Source organism: Trematomus bernacchii, unplaced genomic scaffold, assembly GCF_902827165.1.
Source record: "Trematomus bernacchii unplaced genomic scaffold, fTreBer1.1, whole genome shotgun sequence".
Classification (NCBI taxonomy): domain Eukaryota; kingdom Metazoa; phylum Chordata; class Actinopteri; order Perciformes; family Nototheniidae; genus Trematomus; species Trematomus bernacchii.
Genome location: NW_022987648.1, coordinates 18,079,666 through 18,100,173, shown reverse-complemented (window position 1 = coordinate 18,100,173; position 20,508 = coordinate 18,079,666). Strand labels below are relative to the sequence as shown.

The 20,508-nt window shown below is 39.5% G+C and overlaps 1 protein-coding gene across 1 annotated transcript in view; it reads right to left on the bottom strand.

The window, feature by feature from the left end:
* LOC117485779 (potassium voltage-gated channel subfamily H member 7) overlaps positions 1 to 18,700 on the bottom strand; it is a 35,638-nt gene extending 16,938 nt beyond the window's left edge. Inside the window, exons 1-5 of the mRNA XM_034134479.1 lie at positions 18,625 to 18,700; positions 18,011 to 18,241; positions 7,225 to 7,384; positions 2,960 to 3,387; positions 1,480 to 1,691 (exon numbers count right to left, since the gene is read on the bottom strand). Coding sequence (XP_033990370.1) covers positions 1,480 to 1,691; positions 2,960 to 3,387; positions 7,225 to 7,384; positions 18,011 to 18,241; positions 18,625 to 18,700 — 1,107 coding nt within the window. The remainder of the gene's footprint in view (positions 1 to 1,479; positions 1,692 to 2,959; positions 3,388 to 7,224; positions 7,385 to 18,010; positions 18,242 to 18,624) is intronic.
* Between the last annotated feature and the right edge of the window lie 1,808 nt (positions 18,701 to 20,508).

Sequence of the window (20,508 nt, the reverse complement as noted above, 5' to 3'; positions counted from 1 at the left end):
GAATGTCACAATATTAATGTGGATCAACATCTTAGATGACTATGTTAAAAGAAAATGGTATTTTCTGACACCTGTTTAAAATGATGTTGATAGTGTTTCTCTTTGTTGATCAAAGAAACCTTCAAGTACTTAATTCTTATGATAATTATTACCGAAGCCCACCAGCTTACAGACTTCAAGGACTGGTTTGACAGGAACTAAGACACACAACTATAAGTGCTCTGCAGTCAAACAGTATTAAGTAAAGACAGCCACTCTAGTTTGACAAGTACATTTCAAAAGTCCCAGCACCATGAATAATCTGACTGTCACTGTCTTATTCCACATTTTCAAGAGTTCCACATCTGTATTCTTGGTCAAAACTGTGAATAATTTAGTGAACAGAGGATAAGGTTTAAAGAACTTGATACATGTTAGCCGATTAATATTCTTCTACATATAATGACACAAACTTTTCCCCGTATAAATGAACTCTGGCTAGATAGATCAATTATTCAGTGTGCTTGGGAAGGCCAACATGTCCCCTGTTTTTGGCTTAATAAGCAGTGACAGACAAAGAGAGAGGGTTCTGTAATGGCAGAAAATAGTGCAGGGGTGAGGTTCAGGATGAGCGCGGCGGGTCCCTCTTTATATTTCAGCACATTCCCCTATCTTCAACACATGAATTATAGATGTTCCCATGATAGCAGTCAGGGAGTAGATGCGGTGTTCACATCTCCAACGGTTTCTCTAAACTCAACACAAATGTCAGCAGGGAGGGGGAGCGTTTAATCATGATGGTGGTTATTTTTCATTTATGAATGAGTGAGGTCTGTTGAAAGATTTACAAATATAAGGTTTAGGCCTATGTATTTTTGTCTTTCTATTGAATACCCGGATGAAACATAGGCATCCAACAATCAAAATGATGGAACATCTTTGAACTATTAGTTTTCTTTGGCAACAGGGAGAAGAAGGTCAAATGTAGTGCAACTACATAGCCCTTGCCTCATCATAGAAAGTGTTGGTCCTGCTGCATTGTCCTTGAGCCAGAAACTGAATCCCCTCTGAATCCCTGCAGAAGGCTTGCAAGTGAAAAGATGAATTTCTTTTATAATGGATCAGTAGAATATCCTTCCTCTCCCTTTCCGAATCAATGACCCTTAGCTAATGTTAACGAGTATGAATTGTACCAAGCTTCCTCAATATTATCCCAACTCTCTCTACAATTAGGAATGCCCAATTACCCTTCACCCTTTTGCTCAATGTCTCTCCTCTACGGCTGACCTTGGTAAGCATTGGACAGACAAATGTAACCTAGGTGAACCTTTGAATCACCAGCTGTTTTTTTTTTTTTGCCAGCAAGACATTTCCCCAAACGTATGTAGGAGCCAGTGCCATCACAGAAGCAAGGATTATTGATTATGATGGTGGGGGAACATTTTGACCATGGTTCAGTAGATACTGCAATATCAAAGAGAGTGGAACTTCCTGACTTACCTGTGTGACTTTCTCTGTGACATTGTGAGTTCTTTCTTTGACCTTTGGTGCTATGATGGTTGTCTCGGATGTTGGTGGAGAATGAGCCTTATTTTCAGTCCGCTCGTTGAAGTTCAGTGCAATCAGGGGGATCTTATGGATGGTGGTATACTTGTTGATGTTAGAATCAGAGGTAGAGCCAAGCAGGCTGGACTTCACATTATTAAAAGGGCCTGGGTGAACAAATAACAGTCACATTAGTTCCCTTGGTAAACATGGAAAGTTGACACTTCTTAGTTAAAACCCAAGCAATGGACGTGTGATAGGTTTGAAAATGAATGTCAGTCTGCTCACTCAAAGCTTAAGAATACAAAAGTTATATTTTATAAAAAGGTATTGGAGTATGTCGTAGCAATCATTGATCTCACAAAGGGTTGCATGACTGATTTCAAACCTGATTCCTATGATTTTAGTATTAAAGTGACATATTTATAGTAGTACTATACTGTAGATTACAAGATGTTCCGAGCTGTACATTAACAGCAAACCACACTTAAAAGAGTAGCATTGTTTTCTAGCGTCAGTGGATAACGGAAATGCTACAGAGAAAGTTGGGCTATATGCTATACGAGTACACTGTGGATACTGCACTTGGCTTTGAAATAGACCCACATATTAAGTGAGGTACTAGTTTTTTTCATTTAGAGACATTAGCTTTTAAATGTCACATATTCCTGAAAAAAATATTCATAGGAATGTATGTGTGGCAACAGAGAGCTATTGAGAACAACATAAGTGGTTCTCTTACTGAAATGATTATGGTAAATCGAAAGCTCCGCAATTCTTAAATAATTTTTTCAATATTTAATGTATACTTAATGGCTTGTGTAGCTTGAAACAATACCTAGTCAGCAGAACTAATACAAACATAGATTCATGCCGTTTAATCTAATAGCAACGATTTGTAAGCCCATGATGAGAGCACATAAAGTGTGAAGCTTATATGATCGCTTTATATGATTTTAAAGACCGCTGATATGATAACATCTCTCCGGTTGTTGAAGGGTACAATCATTTCAAATAATTGGGTCCGCTCAACCCATTCACCAAAAGTGGATCTGTGAAGAGCATTTATGCTGATTGCAATTCTTGAAAGTGGTAAAAAACAGAACTGAGCAATAAAACCATTGGCAGAAATACAGGATTACCTCCAACATTTTCTAAAGGCAGTCTTTGAATAAAAGTATACACATTTAAGAAAAGCTGATAAAATCATAGATAAGAAAAGCAATTTAGACAAAACATACGCCTCTTAAATAACACATTTGTAGACCTACTCTGTAATCGATGTGTACATTGCCATGCTGACCCAAGTGTCACATAGTTGAGGTAACATTGGTCTGCATTCGAGGCTAACTCAAGCATAATGTAATGTAATGGCCGGGCCAGTGTGCTGCTGTACACTAATCGCAGATTGGAGCCATTTGTTTTCCTTACATACCTTCGCTGGTAGTACGATCCCCGAATATGCTTTTGGAATTGGAGCTGTAGGCCTCAATTTCATGGACAGATGAGGCTCGTCTCATGCTGTTGAAGCTGCCTCTGGGGAAGGTGTTTGACAGGGTGGTGGAGGACTGCTGCGGCTCCGTCTGGTACAGCTTCTCCCAGAGGAGTATGGGGGATGAATGGTCAATTGGTTCAGGCCCGACGCTAGCCTGGGAAGAGTGGTGGCTTGAGCCTATGAGGCCATGTGTGTCATTGGTCTCAATGGGACTGCAGATGCTCTTGGTGGGTGAGGGGAAGTTCTGCAGGGCCATTGAGCCCTCATTCTCTTTGGGTTGGTCCACCATCACAGCATCAGGGTCCTCTTGCGGAAGTGATTGCTTGGTGTTCATTAAGCTCAAAGCAGCCTGGCGGAAGCGGAAGAATCTACTCCCTAAAAAGTGAGAACAAATTACGAGAAGGCTTGTTAATTGTTTAGAGTACAGCACTGAAAAACAAAGTCATCCCTGAGCCATATTTTTTACATAATGAATAAAGTAAAGTCATAATTGGATAAGAGTTTTTTGCAACAAATATGAGGGAAAATGGTAACTGAACAAATAAGTCCAAATTGTCTGTAGATAGGATCACACATCCACACATTTATGCATTAACATACACATAACCTCACAAGCACTTGACGTCCATGCTAATTTTCAGCCTCCCAGGAGAGAACTGTGACCAACAAAGGGTGGAGAAATGTTGTTGGCCGAGAGACAGAAGAAGTGACCTATAGTATAAAGCTGCAGGTTAAATTACAAGCACATTTTTAGCTATTGCAAAGGTCATGAAAGTTAAACCAGAGGACAACCACAGTCCTTTCTTTGACTTTAGGACAATCTATTACTATATAATTATACCTTGCCCTTAAAGTTCTGACTAGAAGCCCTTTAAGCAACATTATTACTAAGAAAGTACATGGAGTCTCTAAGTTGAGAACGGCAGGTGCTGAAACATATCCCTTCATAAATAATCAAAAGGAACACATTTTGGCTCTGAACAAGTGTTCAAGCCTCAATGTACTTTAAAAAAAGTAATATTACAGGATGTCCACACTGGATTTGCAGGAGTTATACATTTTTTTGTTTCTGCAAGAAAGAAAGGTAACTGAAGCTTCACATCTTTTTAAGAAGTGTTGAGCAGAAAAAGATACAAATGTGTTCAAAGTTGGCCTTTTAAAGAAGATCATGGTTTTGCCATATTGTAACTTATCTTTTACGAGCATGAGAAGGAGCAGATAGAACAATCGATGTATAATGCCTCATTAATTTGAGACAGGAAACTAATGTTTCCACAGGAGCTACGTCTTCAGAAAGGACACAGTAGCACATGTTAATGACCTCTTGGGACAGAGTGAAAGTTTTGACTAATTAACAATAGAAAGAAAGTGAAAGTGAACCCGGTCTCACTCACGAGACACCCATCCCTCAGCAGACTCCTTACATAACAACATTGCCATCTGTTTCCATTCCCTGGCCAAATGTGCTAATGTTACAACTACAGCAGCTTACAAAAGAGCCATGACACTCAACAAGTTTCCCGGAGAGTAACATAATGGCATGCTGAGCCGGCAGGAGATAAGGACAACCTTCCTGTTTCTTCTTTGCAGGGAGACTGTGACATCTAAAGCTACTAGGTCCATAAATGATCCATTCATATTTTAGAACATACCTTTCTCTGGAAAACTGACATTCCAATTAGCCTCTTCTAAAATATTCATATAGGTGCCTCTTATTGTAGTTTTATATATAGCAAGGCTGCAGAGTCTTATTATTACAATTTGGGTTTACGGTCATTAGAGTGGAGTGCAGGTGTTTGCATTAGTCTGTTGCTAGGTTTAAATGGGATGCTGTGTTAATTGGACAATCCATCTGCTGTACGAGTGGAACAACTGCTCTGCCTCTCTCCTTTGTGTGTGGCCCTGGAGATTTCACTACACCTTGCTGCTATTTTGACAAAAGCCTTTTGAAGCTTTCCTGAAAAAATCTTATCAGCAGCTTACAGTGCTCTGCCAAAATCTCCTGTGAGGTGTTTTCAAACCAATTCACACCTGATTTCAAAGGACTCTGAGGACTAGCACATAACAGGCCACACGCCAATTGATCCTAACAACTCACATGCCGACTTAATGACATTTCCTTGTTAAGTGTTAAGAGGTTTACATATTTGGGACTCCCTACTGATTAAATTCCTAGGTTAATTGAGAAAATGTCCTAAAACAGCATGTGATTTAACCTCTAAATACCCTATTATCGGAAATGATTGAGAGTCTCTTATAAGGTTTGATTTTTCCTAATACTGTGGGGGACATGTCAACCTGTCTTTCCCAAAATACATGTTTATTCTTGTTATTGGGACAGCTTGCGACGCAGAGTTTAATTGGTTGAGGATGAGAATCAGCATCTCCAAGGCCATTGTTTTCTGCTGGAAAACATTGGATTGTGCCTTTTGAGCTTTGAGTGAGAATGCTTCTTCAAGTGAACAAATTGAACTCTCTCAAGGTCTTGTTCACAAGTGAAGGAAAGATTGAGCGCAAGATTAACAAGGCGATCGATGCAACATTAGCAGTGACAGTCTTTTGTGGTGAGAAAAGGGAGGCAAGCCTGAAAGCGCAGCTCATGATTTACCAGTGGATTTATGTTCCGGACATCAGCCATGCTAATGACATGTGGGTAGTAGAGAAGCAGCAGCAACAGTGTGTCCATGCTTTTAAAGATGGATGAGGAGCTACATCGTTTAGAAAGAGTAGAAGTGGACTTTATTATTGAAAGGAATTTAGCTCGACCCTAATCTCTATTTTAAAAGTGTATAGCTTATAAAGCTGTTGATTGAACAGAAGTCCCTGTGCACTGAACAGTGTATCTTTCTGCCCAGTAGTGTGTAAGTATTGTTTCTGGTTCGGGGCCTTGAAGGCATGTGGAAGTTGCTGAGTGTTGTGTTCTAAATTGCAGCTCAGGGAAAGAGGGATTACTCTCTTCCAGGCTCAATATTGGGCTAGTTGACACCTGCAGTTTTATTGCCTGCTGTCAACAGCACCTCATAATAAGCTCCCCAATGTACAAAAATCACTTTTCATAGGCTGCTTCACCAAGTGTATGGTTGGGCTATATGGGCATTTTCTGGCTATTTTCATACACATCTAAAGAAATACTGAATATGTGGTGTGGAGAAAAGGCATTATGTGCAGATAATACCCTGGTGATATCTACTGTAAAGGCTGCTCGAAGACAAAGACAACAGTTAGGTCATACTTCAAGTGTAAAGTGTACAAGAAGTCAAGACTCCTTCTAATCAGAAGTTACATCACATGTTTGTCTGCGCCAGCTACCCACAGGTCTCCTCGCCGTAGCACGGTCACAAGCAATCAACTCTGATTAGCAATGTTAGCAACAGACAGAGACACACACTCACACATAGGCATTCACACACATGCATGCACGCAACACACACACACGTCTGAATGCATACACGCACATACACGCAAACACACAGTACAGCACAAGCAGAATGCCAGAGCTCTGGAGGAATTCATGCTGAGTGAAGTGGATAGCTGAGCTCCGGTCAGAGAAGAGATGCTGAGTGCCTACAATCAGGGAGGGGCTGGAATGTCTCACTGACATTTACACCTACTGACACAAATCTAAATAAAAAAATAAGGGAGCGGTATATTCTGCTCTGCGGAAATACATAGAACAGCTATAACAATTAGGAATGCAACATTTCAACAAGTGAAGGGTTCGTAAGCAGATCGCTGTTATCATTGTACATGTAGACTGCAATGTACTGAGCACTACATAATGCATACTGCTGGAATAATAGAAGCTTGAAGGTCATACTGAGCATCTCAGGGGAGTGAATAGATAATATTGAGTGCTTAATTTGGGTCTAATAGCCTAATATGCATAATATGTAAAGGGTAGGTCGATTGCATCCCTCTTATGCCACTTTAATTGGTTGTTTATGAATGGTGTTATCTCAGAAAAGGTGCACAGGTTTTATTGGTAAGAAAAAAAGAGAGGAATTGTTACACATCAATGAAAGATGCATGCCATGCAAACTTCACATTCTGATTTATTATTGCCTACGTCAAGAGAGAAGGGTTTCCCCCTGACTTTACTGGTGCAGGGTTAAACATTTAATTCCAATTCAGAAAAATACCTTACCAACAAAGATCAAAATACCCCCATTTGTGTAGCAGTAAAGAAGGAACAGTATATCAAGTACTCACTTTGATCAGACTTTGAAGGGGATGTTGGGCTTATCTTCTCTGTGGAGTTGTCACTTTCCTCCTCCACGCCATATTCAAAATTTAGGATAAACATCATCACCAGGCCTTCCTCATTTTTCACTGGGATTACGTGAATGTTACACTGAAAGTCGGATCCTGAAAGAGAAATAAAGAGTCATACATTAACTTTCCCCCTGTCTTCTGCAAGTGTACAAGGTCCCAAAATAGATCCCAAAACAATGATGCCAAAAGGAAATGTAACAGATACTATCACAATCAGTATATCACACAAACAGTACAGCTATAGCCTACGATCTCAAAATTACATCACTCTGTCCGTCCCCTCAGTACGCACAGTGCTTGGGAAAAAAGCCATATCATACTCTGCCCCCTCGACCTGGAACACACTTCAGCAGGAACTTAAGCTGACCACTTTGATACCCATCACGGATTTTAAACTAATTTTAGAAGAGAAATCATCTGTGGGTGTTTGCACCTGCTATATCTGACTACTTTATATGGATTTCAATGACTACTTTTTTTACGATTTTGTATTTTAGTGTTGCCTCTGTGTTTAGTGTCCTGTCTGTCTGTAACTTTGTGTGGTAGTGTTACCACTGACAGGTCTCTCTTGGAAATGAGACAGGGGCCCGTTCTCATTTCATCAAATGTCCCTCCTCGACTCCCCTCCTCGACTCCTATCCTCGAGACTTAGTCCCGCCCACAGGAGATGCGAGCGGAGGAGCCGAGGAGGGGAACCGAGGAGAGAGGAGGGGAAGCAGCAGGCGGTTAGAGAAATGAGAACTCCTCTCCTCTGAGTGGTCATTTTAAAGAGACATCCATTAATGATGACAGGAGGCACAGCAGCACTCTGTCTGATGGACAGATGTGTTCATGACGACTTATATATTTACTTTCATTCATTCACAGTGCGGTATAATGAGACAATAACAGGCTACAGATGCGGACACACACACACACACACACACACACACACACACACACACACACACACACACACACACACACACACACACACACACACACACATATATATATATTTATATATATATATTTATATAAATGTATACAATTTCAGAATCAAACAGAGCACTCTCATAATAACGTAACACTATCAGAGACTGGATATATCCCCCCCCCCTCTCCCCTCTCTGGTCGCTACAATGAGGAAAATAAATGACGGGCCAAAAGTTTTATTTACAAGTATTAAAAGTAAGCAGAGGACACCAAACCAACTGAGACCTGTCTGTCCGCTGCATCTACGTACACACTGTACCACACACACCTACACTACACACACGCACCTACAGCTCCTAAAGCATATAATCAGGCTACAGCCGTTGTGTATTTTATTATGTGAAGCACTAAATGGTTTTAGAAAAATATCAACTCTTTGTTTGTAGATATCTACTAAACTAAAGCAAATAAAGAGAGTAGGCCTGTTATACTGAGTGATATATATTATACACACTGCTCTGCTTTCTGCACGGACCTCACAGTTGTTCTCTCTGTAAACATCGCGTCGCGATGAAAGCAGTTAATAAAACAATATCCAGGGGATGCATGCAGAGCTGTCATTGGCTGACATAAGTCCGGCCGTGCGTCACGACTCTTTGAAACATCTCTGTTCCCGGAAATGCATCCACGGAGGAGCCGTGGTGGACCGTGGAGGACCCATCAGTGTATCCTCGGTTATAGCTCCTCCAGAGAGCCTCCTCGACGCTCGATGCTCGGTCCTCGATGTGCATTTCGAGAAATGAGATGTCCTTCAACATGGCGCGCTAAAATTCATTTCCGGGTCACTACCGGAGGACCGAGGAGTCGAGGAGTCGAGGAGGGACATTTGATGAAATGAGAACGGGCCCTTGTGTCTCAATGAGATTTTACACCTGTATAAATAAAGGCTAAATAAAAATCAGGCTTTTATTTTTATTTTTTTATTTTTTTAGTCAATTTATTGAACATGTCAGAAACAAAACATACAACAATAATAATAATATATATATATATATATATATATATATATATATATATATATATTCTTTTTTTTTTCTTCTTTTTTCTCACTCATAATAATAATTATAACAAAGTACAAAAAAAAAATAATACAAAAAAAATTAAAAATAATAATAATTCTCAAATAGTCTCTGTCATGTTCAACAGGGGCAAGAAGAAGCTTAAAAAAACCGTTTCAGGCCCTACCCCCTCTAGCATACATTTCCCTTATAAATAAAATATTAGGTGATCGTCATCAGCGACATGTTTGTCTTGTTAATTTGTTTTTTTTTACAAAAACAATCAGAAAGAAATTACTTTTACAATTACAAGAAATAACAAATGGGATTTAAGAATGGAAATTAAACGTGACCGCCTCCCTCTGGTTTCACATGAACGTCGGGAAAAGAGAGGAGAGGTTCATCCGATTTAAAGGTCAATGTCTGCATGTCAGAGCAAATGAAATAAAGAGAGCGATAAAATAAGTAAGCCCAAGGGTAAAACAAAGTGTATGTACGTGTGTTCATGTGTGTTGAATGTCCCATATAGATGCACTTAAAGTATTTTAACGAGCAAAACAAAGCATCAAAATGAAGCTTAGCAGGGGACAGATATGATGCAAGAGCCACAGTATGGTGCAGACAGCAGGGTTGAGTAGAATAGATCAAACAGGCAGCACAGATTACAGCCAATTTAGAGGATTGCAGTGTGCTCTTAGGAACAATCAGAAGAACAACTGAACAACTGAGCATCGTGTGATGCTTTGAAGCAGAAAACAATCCATGATCTAAACTTAGTCTGAAGCCGAGAATATCCCAATTCTTCAGCTGAACTGGTTATAGCTGTGTTAGTGGAAGCAATTGATGCCTGGGGGTGCAACTGCCCACCAATAAAACGTGCTACTCACTGGACCTTAAACTACACCCAAGCAAGGGGAGCATACAATGCAGGCACTATCTCTGGTACAGGAGAAAGCTTTATTGGAATTCCTTACATTTTTACGTTATATTCAAAAGCCGTAACATCCTTTTATTAGGGAATACATGAAATGCTTTGTGTTGCCTGACCTATAACATCACAGTGTCTAGTAGTAACTGACACTTTGCCTATCTATGTAGGTCTGTCTGTCTTTCAGTCCGGCTTGTTGTTTTGCTCCTATAGCCACAGAGGACACATATTACCAGTGTTCAGTGTAATCTCCGCAGGGCTCACAGACACCCTGCCAGCAGCATTCATTAGCAGTAGACTTGCTGTCCGACTAAATATAACAAGCTCCGCCGGCCCCGACATGCCAAAGTTCTGTTGTAAGGATTTACATCAAAACTCACATCAATGATTATTGATTGTCACCAATGACAATATGATAATGTAGTTTCTATACAATAAGAAAAACATAAAACATTGGGACCTAATTTGAAAATGCAATGTCTCAATGGTAGCATTTGAATGAACGGATATATATATATAGCACTGCATGTGTGTGTGTGTGTGTGTGTGTGTGTGTGTGTGTGTGTGTGTGTGTGTGTGTGTGTGTGTGTGTGTGTGTGTGTGTGTGTGTGTGTGTGCGCTGAATGTGTATAATAAGACCTGCGGATGTGCACTCCACACCCATCTTGTCTAGTGTCAGCCAGGTCTGCCTGGTTATGTTGTAAAGTAGAAGAGCGGTGCTTTGAGAGCTGGATAACTGCATGTCCTTAGACAGAAAATCCCTTTTTTTTCATTTCATAAAAAGCCATTTTGCTGCATTACCTAGAAATCCATCACTTACAACTTCATTGTCCATTCCCTAAAAAGGAGCATTTCCGGTTTTGACTTTGATCAGTTTGATGGAACAGTATGCTTATTCTTCAGAGTGAGAATGTTATTCAGTATCGACCTTTAATTTTCAGATAAATCCTGAAGGAATTAATCTCGGCAGTGATAAATCCTCATAATCTTCCATCTAAAATTGTGTGCTCATTGGTGTGTTTTTTCTGGGCATCTTTCCCTTTTTTCAAAATTGGACTATTGAGATGCAAAAAAGAATCCTGGAATGGATTCAGTTCACTTTTAAGCATGACACATTTATAATTACAAATAATCATTTTAAGATCTAACCACATATTTTTATAAATTACATTTTACCCAACACTCATGTGGTTGTTAACATTATGAGACAGATATATATTACATTGAGACCTTTCTACTGAAACTGAGCCACTCAAGAATAGACAACTTAATGACTAATTAAAATATATTTCTATATTAGTAAACATTTAGAAATGTTAAGTTTCCCTGTCTGATTGAATCAATAGTCTCACTATAGAGCAAGGCAGTGATGAGTTATGTGCACTGTACAATTAGAATACAAAATGTTAACATTCCTCCTCATTATGTGGGGAAACAGATGCTTAATGCTGAGGCATGCATCTTCATTTTGCTCTCTGTCAGTGGTTTCCTAAGTTTTCTGATTAGAGCAATAACGCCTGCATTAAATATGAATTGAAATGCTCACTGAATGCAGCTGTGAGCAAATAAAACTTGCTAGTAACAACATTAGGGGTTTCTTGCTACATGATTGCATGCTTACTTGCAAACATATTCATTATCTTAAGTATATTCTTTTACAGCATATTCTTGCGTCTTATAGCTTTGTGATGTAACTACATTATCAGCCGACATTATATATTTACAAAGGAATGCAAATGTGGATGAAATGCTATAAATAATATAAAGTTAATTGCTCTAAAATAACTGGAAAAATGAAAAAACATGGAATATTTATATAAGTTGATAACAACAGGGAAATATTGGCATTATAGCAGCAAGCCAAGACTGTCAATTCAGCAGAAATATTTCTGGGCGGGAGTTTATCTTACCAGATGGGAAAACAATGGTCATGCTTAAAGGCTAAGCCATGGGGGTCTCCTCTCATCTGGTCTCCTGCTGAATGTCACCTCTACCAAAATGGATGAAAGGAAAGCCTCTTCATAACCGCTATGTTAAATCAGCAGAGACTGTGCAGCTCTATATCTATAGCGCTTTTCTTCCCTCAAATTAGTGGCAGAAAGCCATGTGATCGGCAGAGCAACACATGACCTTAAGAAAGATGGCCTAGGCCATTGATTGGGAACAACTGTGTTATTCATCTTCTTTTAGACTTCCAACAAATGCCAACAAATGCCAACAAGAGCCTACTGATATAATCTTTCGGGGGGAAATGTTATATACGCAAAGCATTGGATTAATATTTTTCCTATTTTTATTACCCATATTCTAAAACCCATTCAGATTATCCAATAGAAACACTGAGATCCACAGCATCCCATGATTTCTGTGTAGTTAAAATAGTGTTATTGACATGAATATTAAGGTTTATACTATGAGCCTATAAACCAAATGTGATATAATATCCAAACTTTCCATTGCAAGTCAACATAAAACCATAGGATGCTACAGATATGTGAGAAAACCCCAGATAATAACATTAGACCTGTTATGTCAGCCCCTGTTGAGGGACTAGCAGCCTTGGCAGACAACTTCTCAGCTGCAGCGCCATGATAAATAAAACTATCAGACAGTTTCATTAAGAAGCTATGGTCTTCCCAGATTCATTGGGAAATACTATTTGTTCTTTAATAGGACCAATTTAACATTTGTGATACTAATGCGTGTCACACGTCATCGTGCAGATACAGAATGAAAGCCTCAGGAAAATGTTTTTTCCTGTAAACCACTCCAATAGTCAAATAAGCTATGTTTACTCATGAGAATGACAACAAAATGTACTGGAAAAATAAAGCATTAAAAAGGGAATACACTTAGTGTTTCCTTACTGTACGTTTCATATTCTATGACATGAATCACAGTATATTTTAAACTCAGCCATGTTACTGATTGTCACAATCACGTTTGCATGAATGCTGTTATTTTAAGCTTTGTTTTCATCTGGTATCACCCTCAGCTTGATAATTTGACTTAAGGTCCTGCAGCATGTCTCTTACCTATCTTAACACTTCAGTTCTTTTTTCATCATCAAACAGCATCTGAATTCTGTTTCGCCTGCAAGGAGAGGCTCCCAGTAACTTCTTTGTACTATTCCTTATTATGTCTTGCTCTTAATTATGGTGGCAAGCTTTCATCCCACTTTGAAGTTCAGCTTTTCTGAACACTTTTGTCTTTAGACACAGTCAGACATCTGTAGAGAAAAGCAACCTGCCTTTATAATGTCCTCCTTTGACAATGCATATATTTATTAACAGTATATCAAGACAGCAATTATTTCAACAGCACTATTGTTCACACCGGGAAAATTGGGTACTCTTGTGGGAAATTAGAAAACAAAGCCTAAGTGCCATAAAGAGACGCATAGCAAATTAAGAAAAACACAAACAGCCGAAATGCTAAATGTTTCTCTTAATTGGCTTATGTTTTATTTATTTGCAGCACTTTATTTGCCTTAATGCGATACTCAAACTACCGCATAGATATATCCGCTACTACTGCATGTAATCATGCATCTTTAAGACATGATATAGTTGTACCACCACAACTCTGTTTGACCTGTGAGTCGTCATTGTAACAGTGTCCAGAGGATCACTTGGTTAAGCAGCAATGTTTTAATAATTGATGATGGAAATAGAATCTTCAGTAATGACATTTCCATCATGAAAAGGGAGCTAATCTTAATACACAGTCCCTTCGTTCAAAACAGGTGTAAATAACATTTCTTGACACGTTGAGAAACACTCTACGTAGAAGGTCAGGGAAATAATAGACACTCACTGACAGAAACTGCTCTACTGTCACTGATGTTAACCATGTCCGGCAGCTAAGGTCACGTTTGGATCGTATTGCGTTTCAGATTTTTTATTTAGCTTGGATAGCATGAGTACTAAATGGTCAGCTATACATTATTATTTCATTTCATTTTTATTTGTTCCGTTCATGGTATGCACAACTTAATGTATAATAATTGTTAACATAACATGCCATGTAAACACACCATTGACCGAAAAGGAGCAGGGAGAAGAAAATAATCTTATATTACATGCCCCTTTTATAAATCTTATTTAAAAACAAATCTAATATGCGTCCAGCCATTCCATCAATGTATTTAGGCTTGATATTAATCTGCATGAGCCAATCTCCTCTAGGGAGGAACATGAGTACTATTTTTGTGCGCGGTTTTTGTATCTTTCTACAGATGTACTATCAACAAATGGAGCTTTTAAAAAGTACAACCCCAGACTACTGCCTGGTAGTAATTCCTGTATAATGAAATCTGACATGTTTCTTGTTCAGGGCTATTCAGCTTAAGCCAATACACAGCGTTATTGGGGCATAGCCAATTGGGATAGAGCATGTAGGGAAAGGCCATGCAAGCTAACCCTTTGTTTAGAGTCCTTAGGCCTTGTGGCAACATCTCGCCTCAGAAAGAGTGCTGTAAGCTACACAGCATGGCCTCATTTCATCTTAAATCAGTGTCTCCAGAGCGATCACGGATAACTAGCAGCTATTTCTCAAACTTCATTTCATCTGTGTTTACATTTATCAATTCATAATATTGTGCTCCATGATCTTTGATTCTGTTTAATTTGGCGCAAAAGTTGGCGCATTGGATGCAATAGACTGGACAAAATGTAAGTTAGCATACAGTGATTGATTAAGAGAAAAACACAGATGGTATGGAGAAGAATATTAGATTACCACCTCCAGTATAAGCATGCCATGAGATAAAAATAGCCCGAGGATGAACATTCCTGTGCAAATTTCAATTCGAAAGCGAAGTTGGACCTGTAATTTTCTGGTGTTCAAAGCTCCATCTGCTCCTCCTCGCTACCAATAAAATTGTTTGACATCGTAATTAAGGCAACGGTAGCAAACCCTCCAATTAAAAATAAATATGCAAATGAATCTATAATGAATGCTATATTCATGCTCTAGTAAATGAGCTTAAGTTGCACTTTCACTTGCACAGAGAATGAAAGCCCCACTGGGCTGATTTTAATTTGTTACATTTAACTGGACAAGCTGATTTCAATCTAACAAATGAAATCTGAGGAGGAATGCTCCGTTTGTGTTTCACCTCGATGATGAAAAATAGATGTGCTCTTTGGGAGCGTGGCCATCCAAGCGTCCTGCAGCACGCCTCGTGCAGCGTAAGGCACCCCTGCCACTAAACCCACAGCAGGGGCACACGGCCCTTCAGTCCCCTCGGTGGGGAGTCACCTATGAAACCCTGCACCCACGCATACCACATGTCCCAGATCATTCAGCATGGGTTAGCTGAGCTGCCACTGTTATGTAGCCATTATCCATTTAACTTCTCTCCGCACGGTGTCAGCTTCCTTTTGTTAAGACTCATTCAGGTACAAAGTATTATTACACCCTGTGGAATAGGATAGCTTTAGAAAGCCTTCAAGGGAAAGCATTTATCTCATTGATTATGTATCATCGCTGGTTGAAGACTGCGCCTGTGGTATCTTCTCTCACAACCCGTCTTGGTAGTGAACATAGAGGAGAACACAAACATGAAACGAAACTGCCCTCATGCTAAAGGCCTCTGCCACTGTCCCAATTGTTCCACTACTTTTAATGTCCAAGCATACGCATAAGCAGCTTAACTTTTTGCCTTTTCAGTCAAACAAGCCAAAGCTTTGTTGCTCCTGATGTCACCCAGCTTCCTTAAATCCTAGCCTTACTTTTTTTTGGTTTTCCACTGTTGTTATTGATGGGAGATGAAAAACAAAATACTCTATGACGCAACACAATCCCTCAAAAAAGGGGCATGTAAGGCGTGTCCACAGATTTTCAAACTTCATCATTCATACTGGGATAAATAGAACGAGCCAATATCGGAAACATGTCGTAGCTGGTGTATTTGAACATGTCTGCATTCTTTTGTATATACAGTAGGTGCATGGAAATGGACATGGTTTAATACAATGGATTAAGTGATTTGCACGAGGACTGAAATACAGTTAGAGGAGAGGAGACATGAAATACATCAATTTTCCACCCATCAGATTTCTGAGAGCGACATGAATCAATATTGCCATCCGTCTCAAGGATGCCATGAATCTTTCATTCCCCTATAGCAGTGAGAGCACAAAGATTGTGTCCCTCCTTACTAGTGTAATGCATTTACCCTGTAAACTGCTCATTCCCAGCCCTGACATCTTTATTCATGAGCACACATGCTCACTGTAAATTCCTCCGAGGAGAATTAGGAGTTGTGTCTTGAAGCCGGGATGCACACCATGGGGATTGAGAAGACACATAGAGCAATGATTATGTCAGAAGGTTTCAGTAGCTCATCCGCCATGCTTTAAACATTACAGAAACATTATGTTTTTTAGGGGTACAGCATATGTGTGCAAGATTGGAGAATCAATTAAGTATTAAAACCCTACTCGTCAAAAAGCAAGCTGTTCAAGCTCTCACAAACAGACCCTGGAGTGTTTTATGTAATTGTCTTTCAGGTTGAAACAATCTATGTTAGCAGTGTAGCAGCTGGCTCTTGGTTTCTTCCTGATGAGCAAAAAAAACAAAAACAAAAATAGTACATGCTGCTGATGGTAGATTAAACATGTATCCATGGCCTAGAATGTAATCAAACTCGCAATTAAAAATTAAAGACATGGCTACTTATGATTAAATAAAATATTATGTGTCTTATTTTCCATCTTAGACTCCTCATATAGATTATGTATGTACCGGAAGTAATTACAAGGTAAAGAATCCGAGCTAACAATATCACGCACACACACTGGCTCTGTTAGTGCAAACAAAGGCACATAAGAAATGCATCTTCTTATTGTGTTGCTTTGTGAGAGTTGAACCTTGTTATTGACTCTGTACAGGTCACGCAGACCATACAAAGTCCATGTGAGTGTACAGTATGGCAGGAAGTGGTCAATCCAAGGATTTAATCTCCTGAGAGGTTACATGGTATTTATTTTCTGTGACACAGGAACTATTCATACCTACAGTAGGACTGGGTATGAAAATCACAACGTGGCTACTGTAAATACATCATGGATTCTCAAATTCACACCGAGTGTACTTGATTTGGGAAGTGTAAAGCAGATGTATTTTTGGTAAAGCCAGAAGACATTGCAGACTTTACAGATCAGCAAGCTCTCACTTTGTCCATCAAAGCAACTGTGGATAATGTTATCTCCTGACATCACACCTACTGCGCCATACTAATTCTAAGTTTGTGAGATGCACCGCATCATTTTGGCAGCTGGACTTTTAGTGCGTCATCCAGGCACATGAGGCTTTGAATCATGACACTTGCCAAAAACTTCATAATTCTACCACTGTGTTTAAAACATCTTCACATGGAGGAGTCTACATCTACTGTAGTGCATACAAATATAATGCAATTATCAAACCTCATGTCATATCTTTGTTTGGATATTGTTTTTGTTCTGCTTTACAAGGTGTCTCTTCTGAAATATCTATTCATAACTCTGGTGATGTATGAGTAAGAAGAAAGTGATCTGTAGCTGTTTATTAAGTACCTAAATAGCTTAATAAACAAACACTTACGAAAAGGAGTTACTTTGACTATCCTCATCTTATTTCTCCATCAGGGGTAATGTCTGAATGTGAAACACATGTTGCTACTGACTCTAGCTGGTTGGTGACAGACTTACAGTCCACATCCCGGAGTGAACATAGAGAGGATCTGCAGGAGGTGCTTCCTCAGAGCAACGCATTACAGAGGACCCCTCTCGTATTCGGGCATGGTGCTTTCGTGCCAAGTCAGTGACTTACCATCCTTGCGGTAGTAGGTTATATCCACCTTGCGCTCCTCTGAGCCAAACACAGCCTGGGCCACCTGGCTGATGGCCTCTTTCTCTGTCAGGTTGCCATGCATGAAGTCGCAGGTGCATGGTTTCTGCATGATGTCCGGTCGAGAGAAGCCTGTCATCTCACAGAAGCCGTCGTTGCAGTATATGATTGCACAGTTTTCCACCCTGGCGTTGGCTATGACAAATTTCCGGTCTGCATGGGAAAAGAAAAAGTATGCATTGTGTTCTACCTGCTGTGATACATTACAGCCTTCAGTGTTCTCAGCTCACAAATAAAACCAATCAGCAATGACGTTGATGAAGTTCACTGAAACTGTATAGAAAAATAACCAACTGTTTTGTTAAGCAAACCTTATTTAATAAAAAAACAAATAAACAGCCAATGTCTTTCTTTTTGTTTTCTCATTACAGTAAGTCTTTCCATAGATTCTTTTTTTGCAAACATGTTTTATTTATTTTTTAATGGGACGATCAAACCACAAAATGAATGTAATTCTTCGAGCCTAAAGTAGTTGTGTCATTTACTACGTAGTCTCTTATCAGGTAACAGCAATTGTAAATTAAAAAGATACTTACTCTCTCCCTCGAATTTCCGAATAATCATTCCAAGGAATGTATTTTGTGGCGCAACGTGTCCTCTTCTGACAGGCATGTTTACACACAGATTATCCCACGATCTCCAGAAAGAAAAAGCGCCTTTACAAGTAAATCCCGAAGTTACTGATGTTGGCTCTGTGTGATGTTCCCTTGTCCACAGACCATACTCGACGCGAGCTCTCTCTCCACTTAAAATGACCTTCCCACTTCGCCGAGTTCTTTAGCCCACTTGTCTGCCTGCGCATGTGAATGCCTCCTCACCGAAACGCACGGAATCGGGGAGGATTGCTCTAGTTAGATTCAGTTCGCAAAGCATTTCGCGTAGCTGGATGCGATCCTGACGTCCTCTGTGGCAGTGTGATGTGTGCTTCCAGCGGGCAGTGGTTGATTTGCCGAGGGGAGTGACGTTGTTCCCATGGGATTTAGAACCCTTCCCTCCACCTCGGGTAAGGAATAAATCCATACCTCGTGCACAGACTGAGCATTATGGGAATATACGCGTTTATTGGGAATGTTATGCCTTTCAATATGCTGGCCTGCAAGACACAACACGAAGGGTACATTGTCAGCATTCTTGGTAAAGAGTGATACAATAAAAGCTGTAGTGTAACGGCTTTCTTGGGGTTTACTGTATGTTCGAAACACAGATTATCCTGTTACCTAGGCTACATTTGATATTTATACATGATTCAGCATTTTAATTTAGCACGTGTTGAAACTCGTCTGGACCTGCAATGTTAAGGGCCAAATATACTATAATACTAAAGAAGGGAAACATTTTCCTTCAATTCTACTTATTCAGTAACTGTTCCGAGTAGATTGTGCTTAAATTGTCCTCATAATAAATCAGTTCCTCTTTCATCCTGGCAATGCATTCTACGTACAGTATCTTCTCAATTTCTTGGAAATGTTGCACTATTCTTGCCCAGCTCACTATTTATCCAATTACAAAAAATACATGCAATGACAATTCATGGTTATACCACATGTTATGTGCTATTTCTCCATCATCAGCAGTTACATTCATTGACCTGGGTAGCCACTGCTTCAAATCTGCTATTGGTGGATTTTGTCACCCATAGCTGGCTACATCCAAACGGCTAGTTAGCTTAGCTGTACTCCAAAGTCAGTTTTGTTACACCTATAAAGCGCACAGATTACTAAATTACACTTGACCAGATATTATTCCATGCTATTTGATTATGTCATATTGATCTTCTTGACCACATTGAGCTTGACCCAAGCTATAACCAAAGCAAAGGTCTGTTAAGTGATATTACCTGAAAACCTCACCTGCTCAGGTGTTTGACTGCCAGGAGCTGTCCATGGTGCTGAGGAGGATGATACATCAGGTTATAACCGGAATCCTTATTCAATCGTCACAAAAACGTTCTTGTATTTCTTTCTTTTTGTATTTTACAAAGACACCATTTTGGGTTCCATTATGTGGCAAAAACTCAATTAATGTTTCTGAACATGTGTACTGGAATCAACTGCCCACAGTGTTATACTGTATGTTGATTTCCAGTGAAATATGCTGGACCAGCAGCAATTCTTAAGCAATCAGTTGTTTAATGGTAAAAATATAAATCAATATTGCTTACAGAAAGGAAGTGCTATACCTGATGTTTAATGAAGGACTCAGAATGTTATTGTGACTCTACCTGTAATAATGTTTGTAAGGAACCCACTCAGCCATTGTATGAATCAATTAGCACTTACACCCACACTTTGCAGGTTACTAAGTGTTACGGCCCTACTCACCACAACTTTATTATACACTACCAGCACCTTTTATAAAACAAACATAATGCCCACAATCTTTGGACCAGAAAAGTGTTTTATACTGCAATATTTAAACAC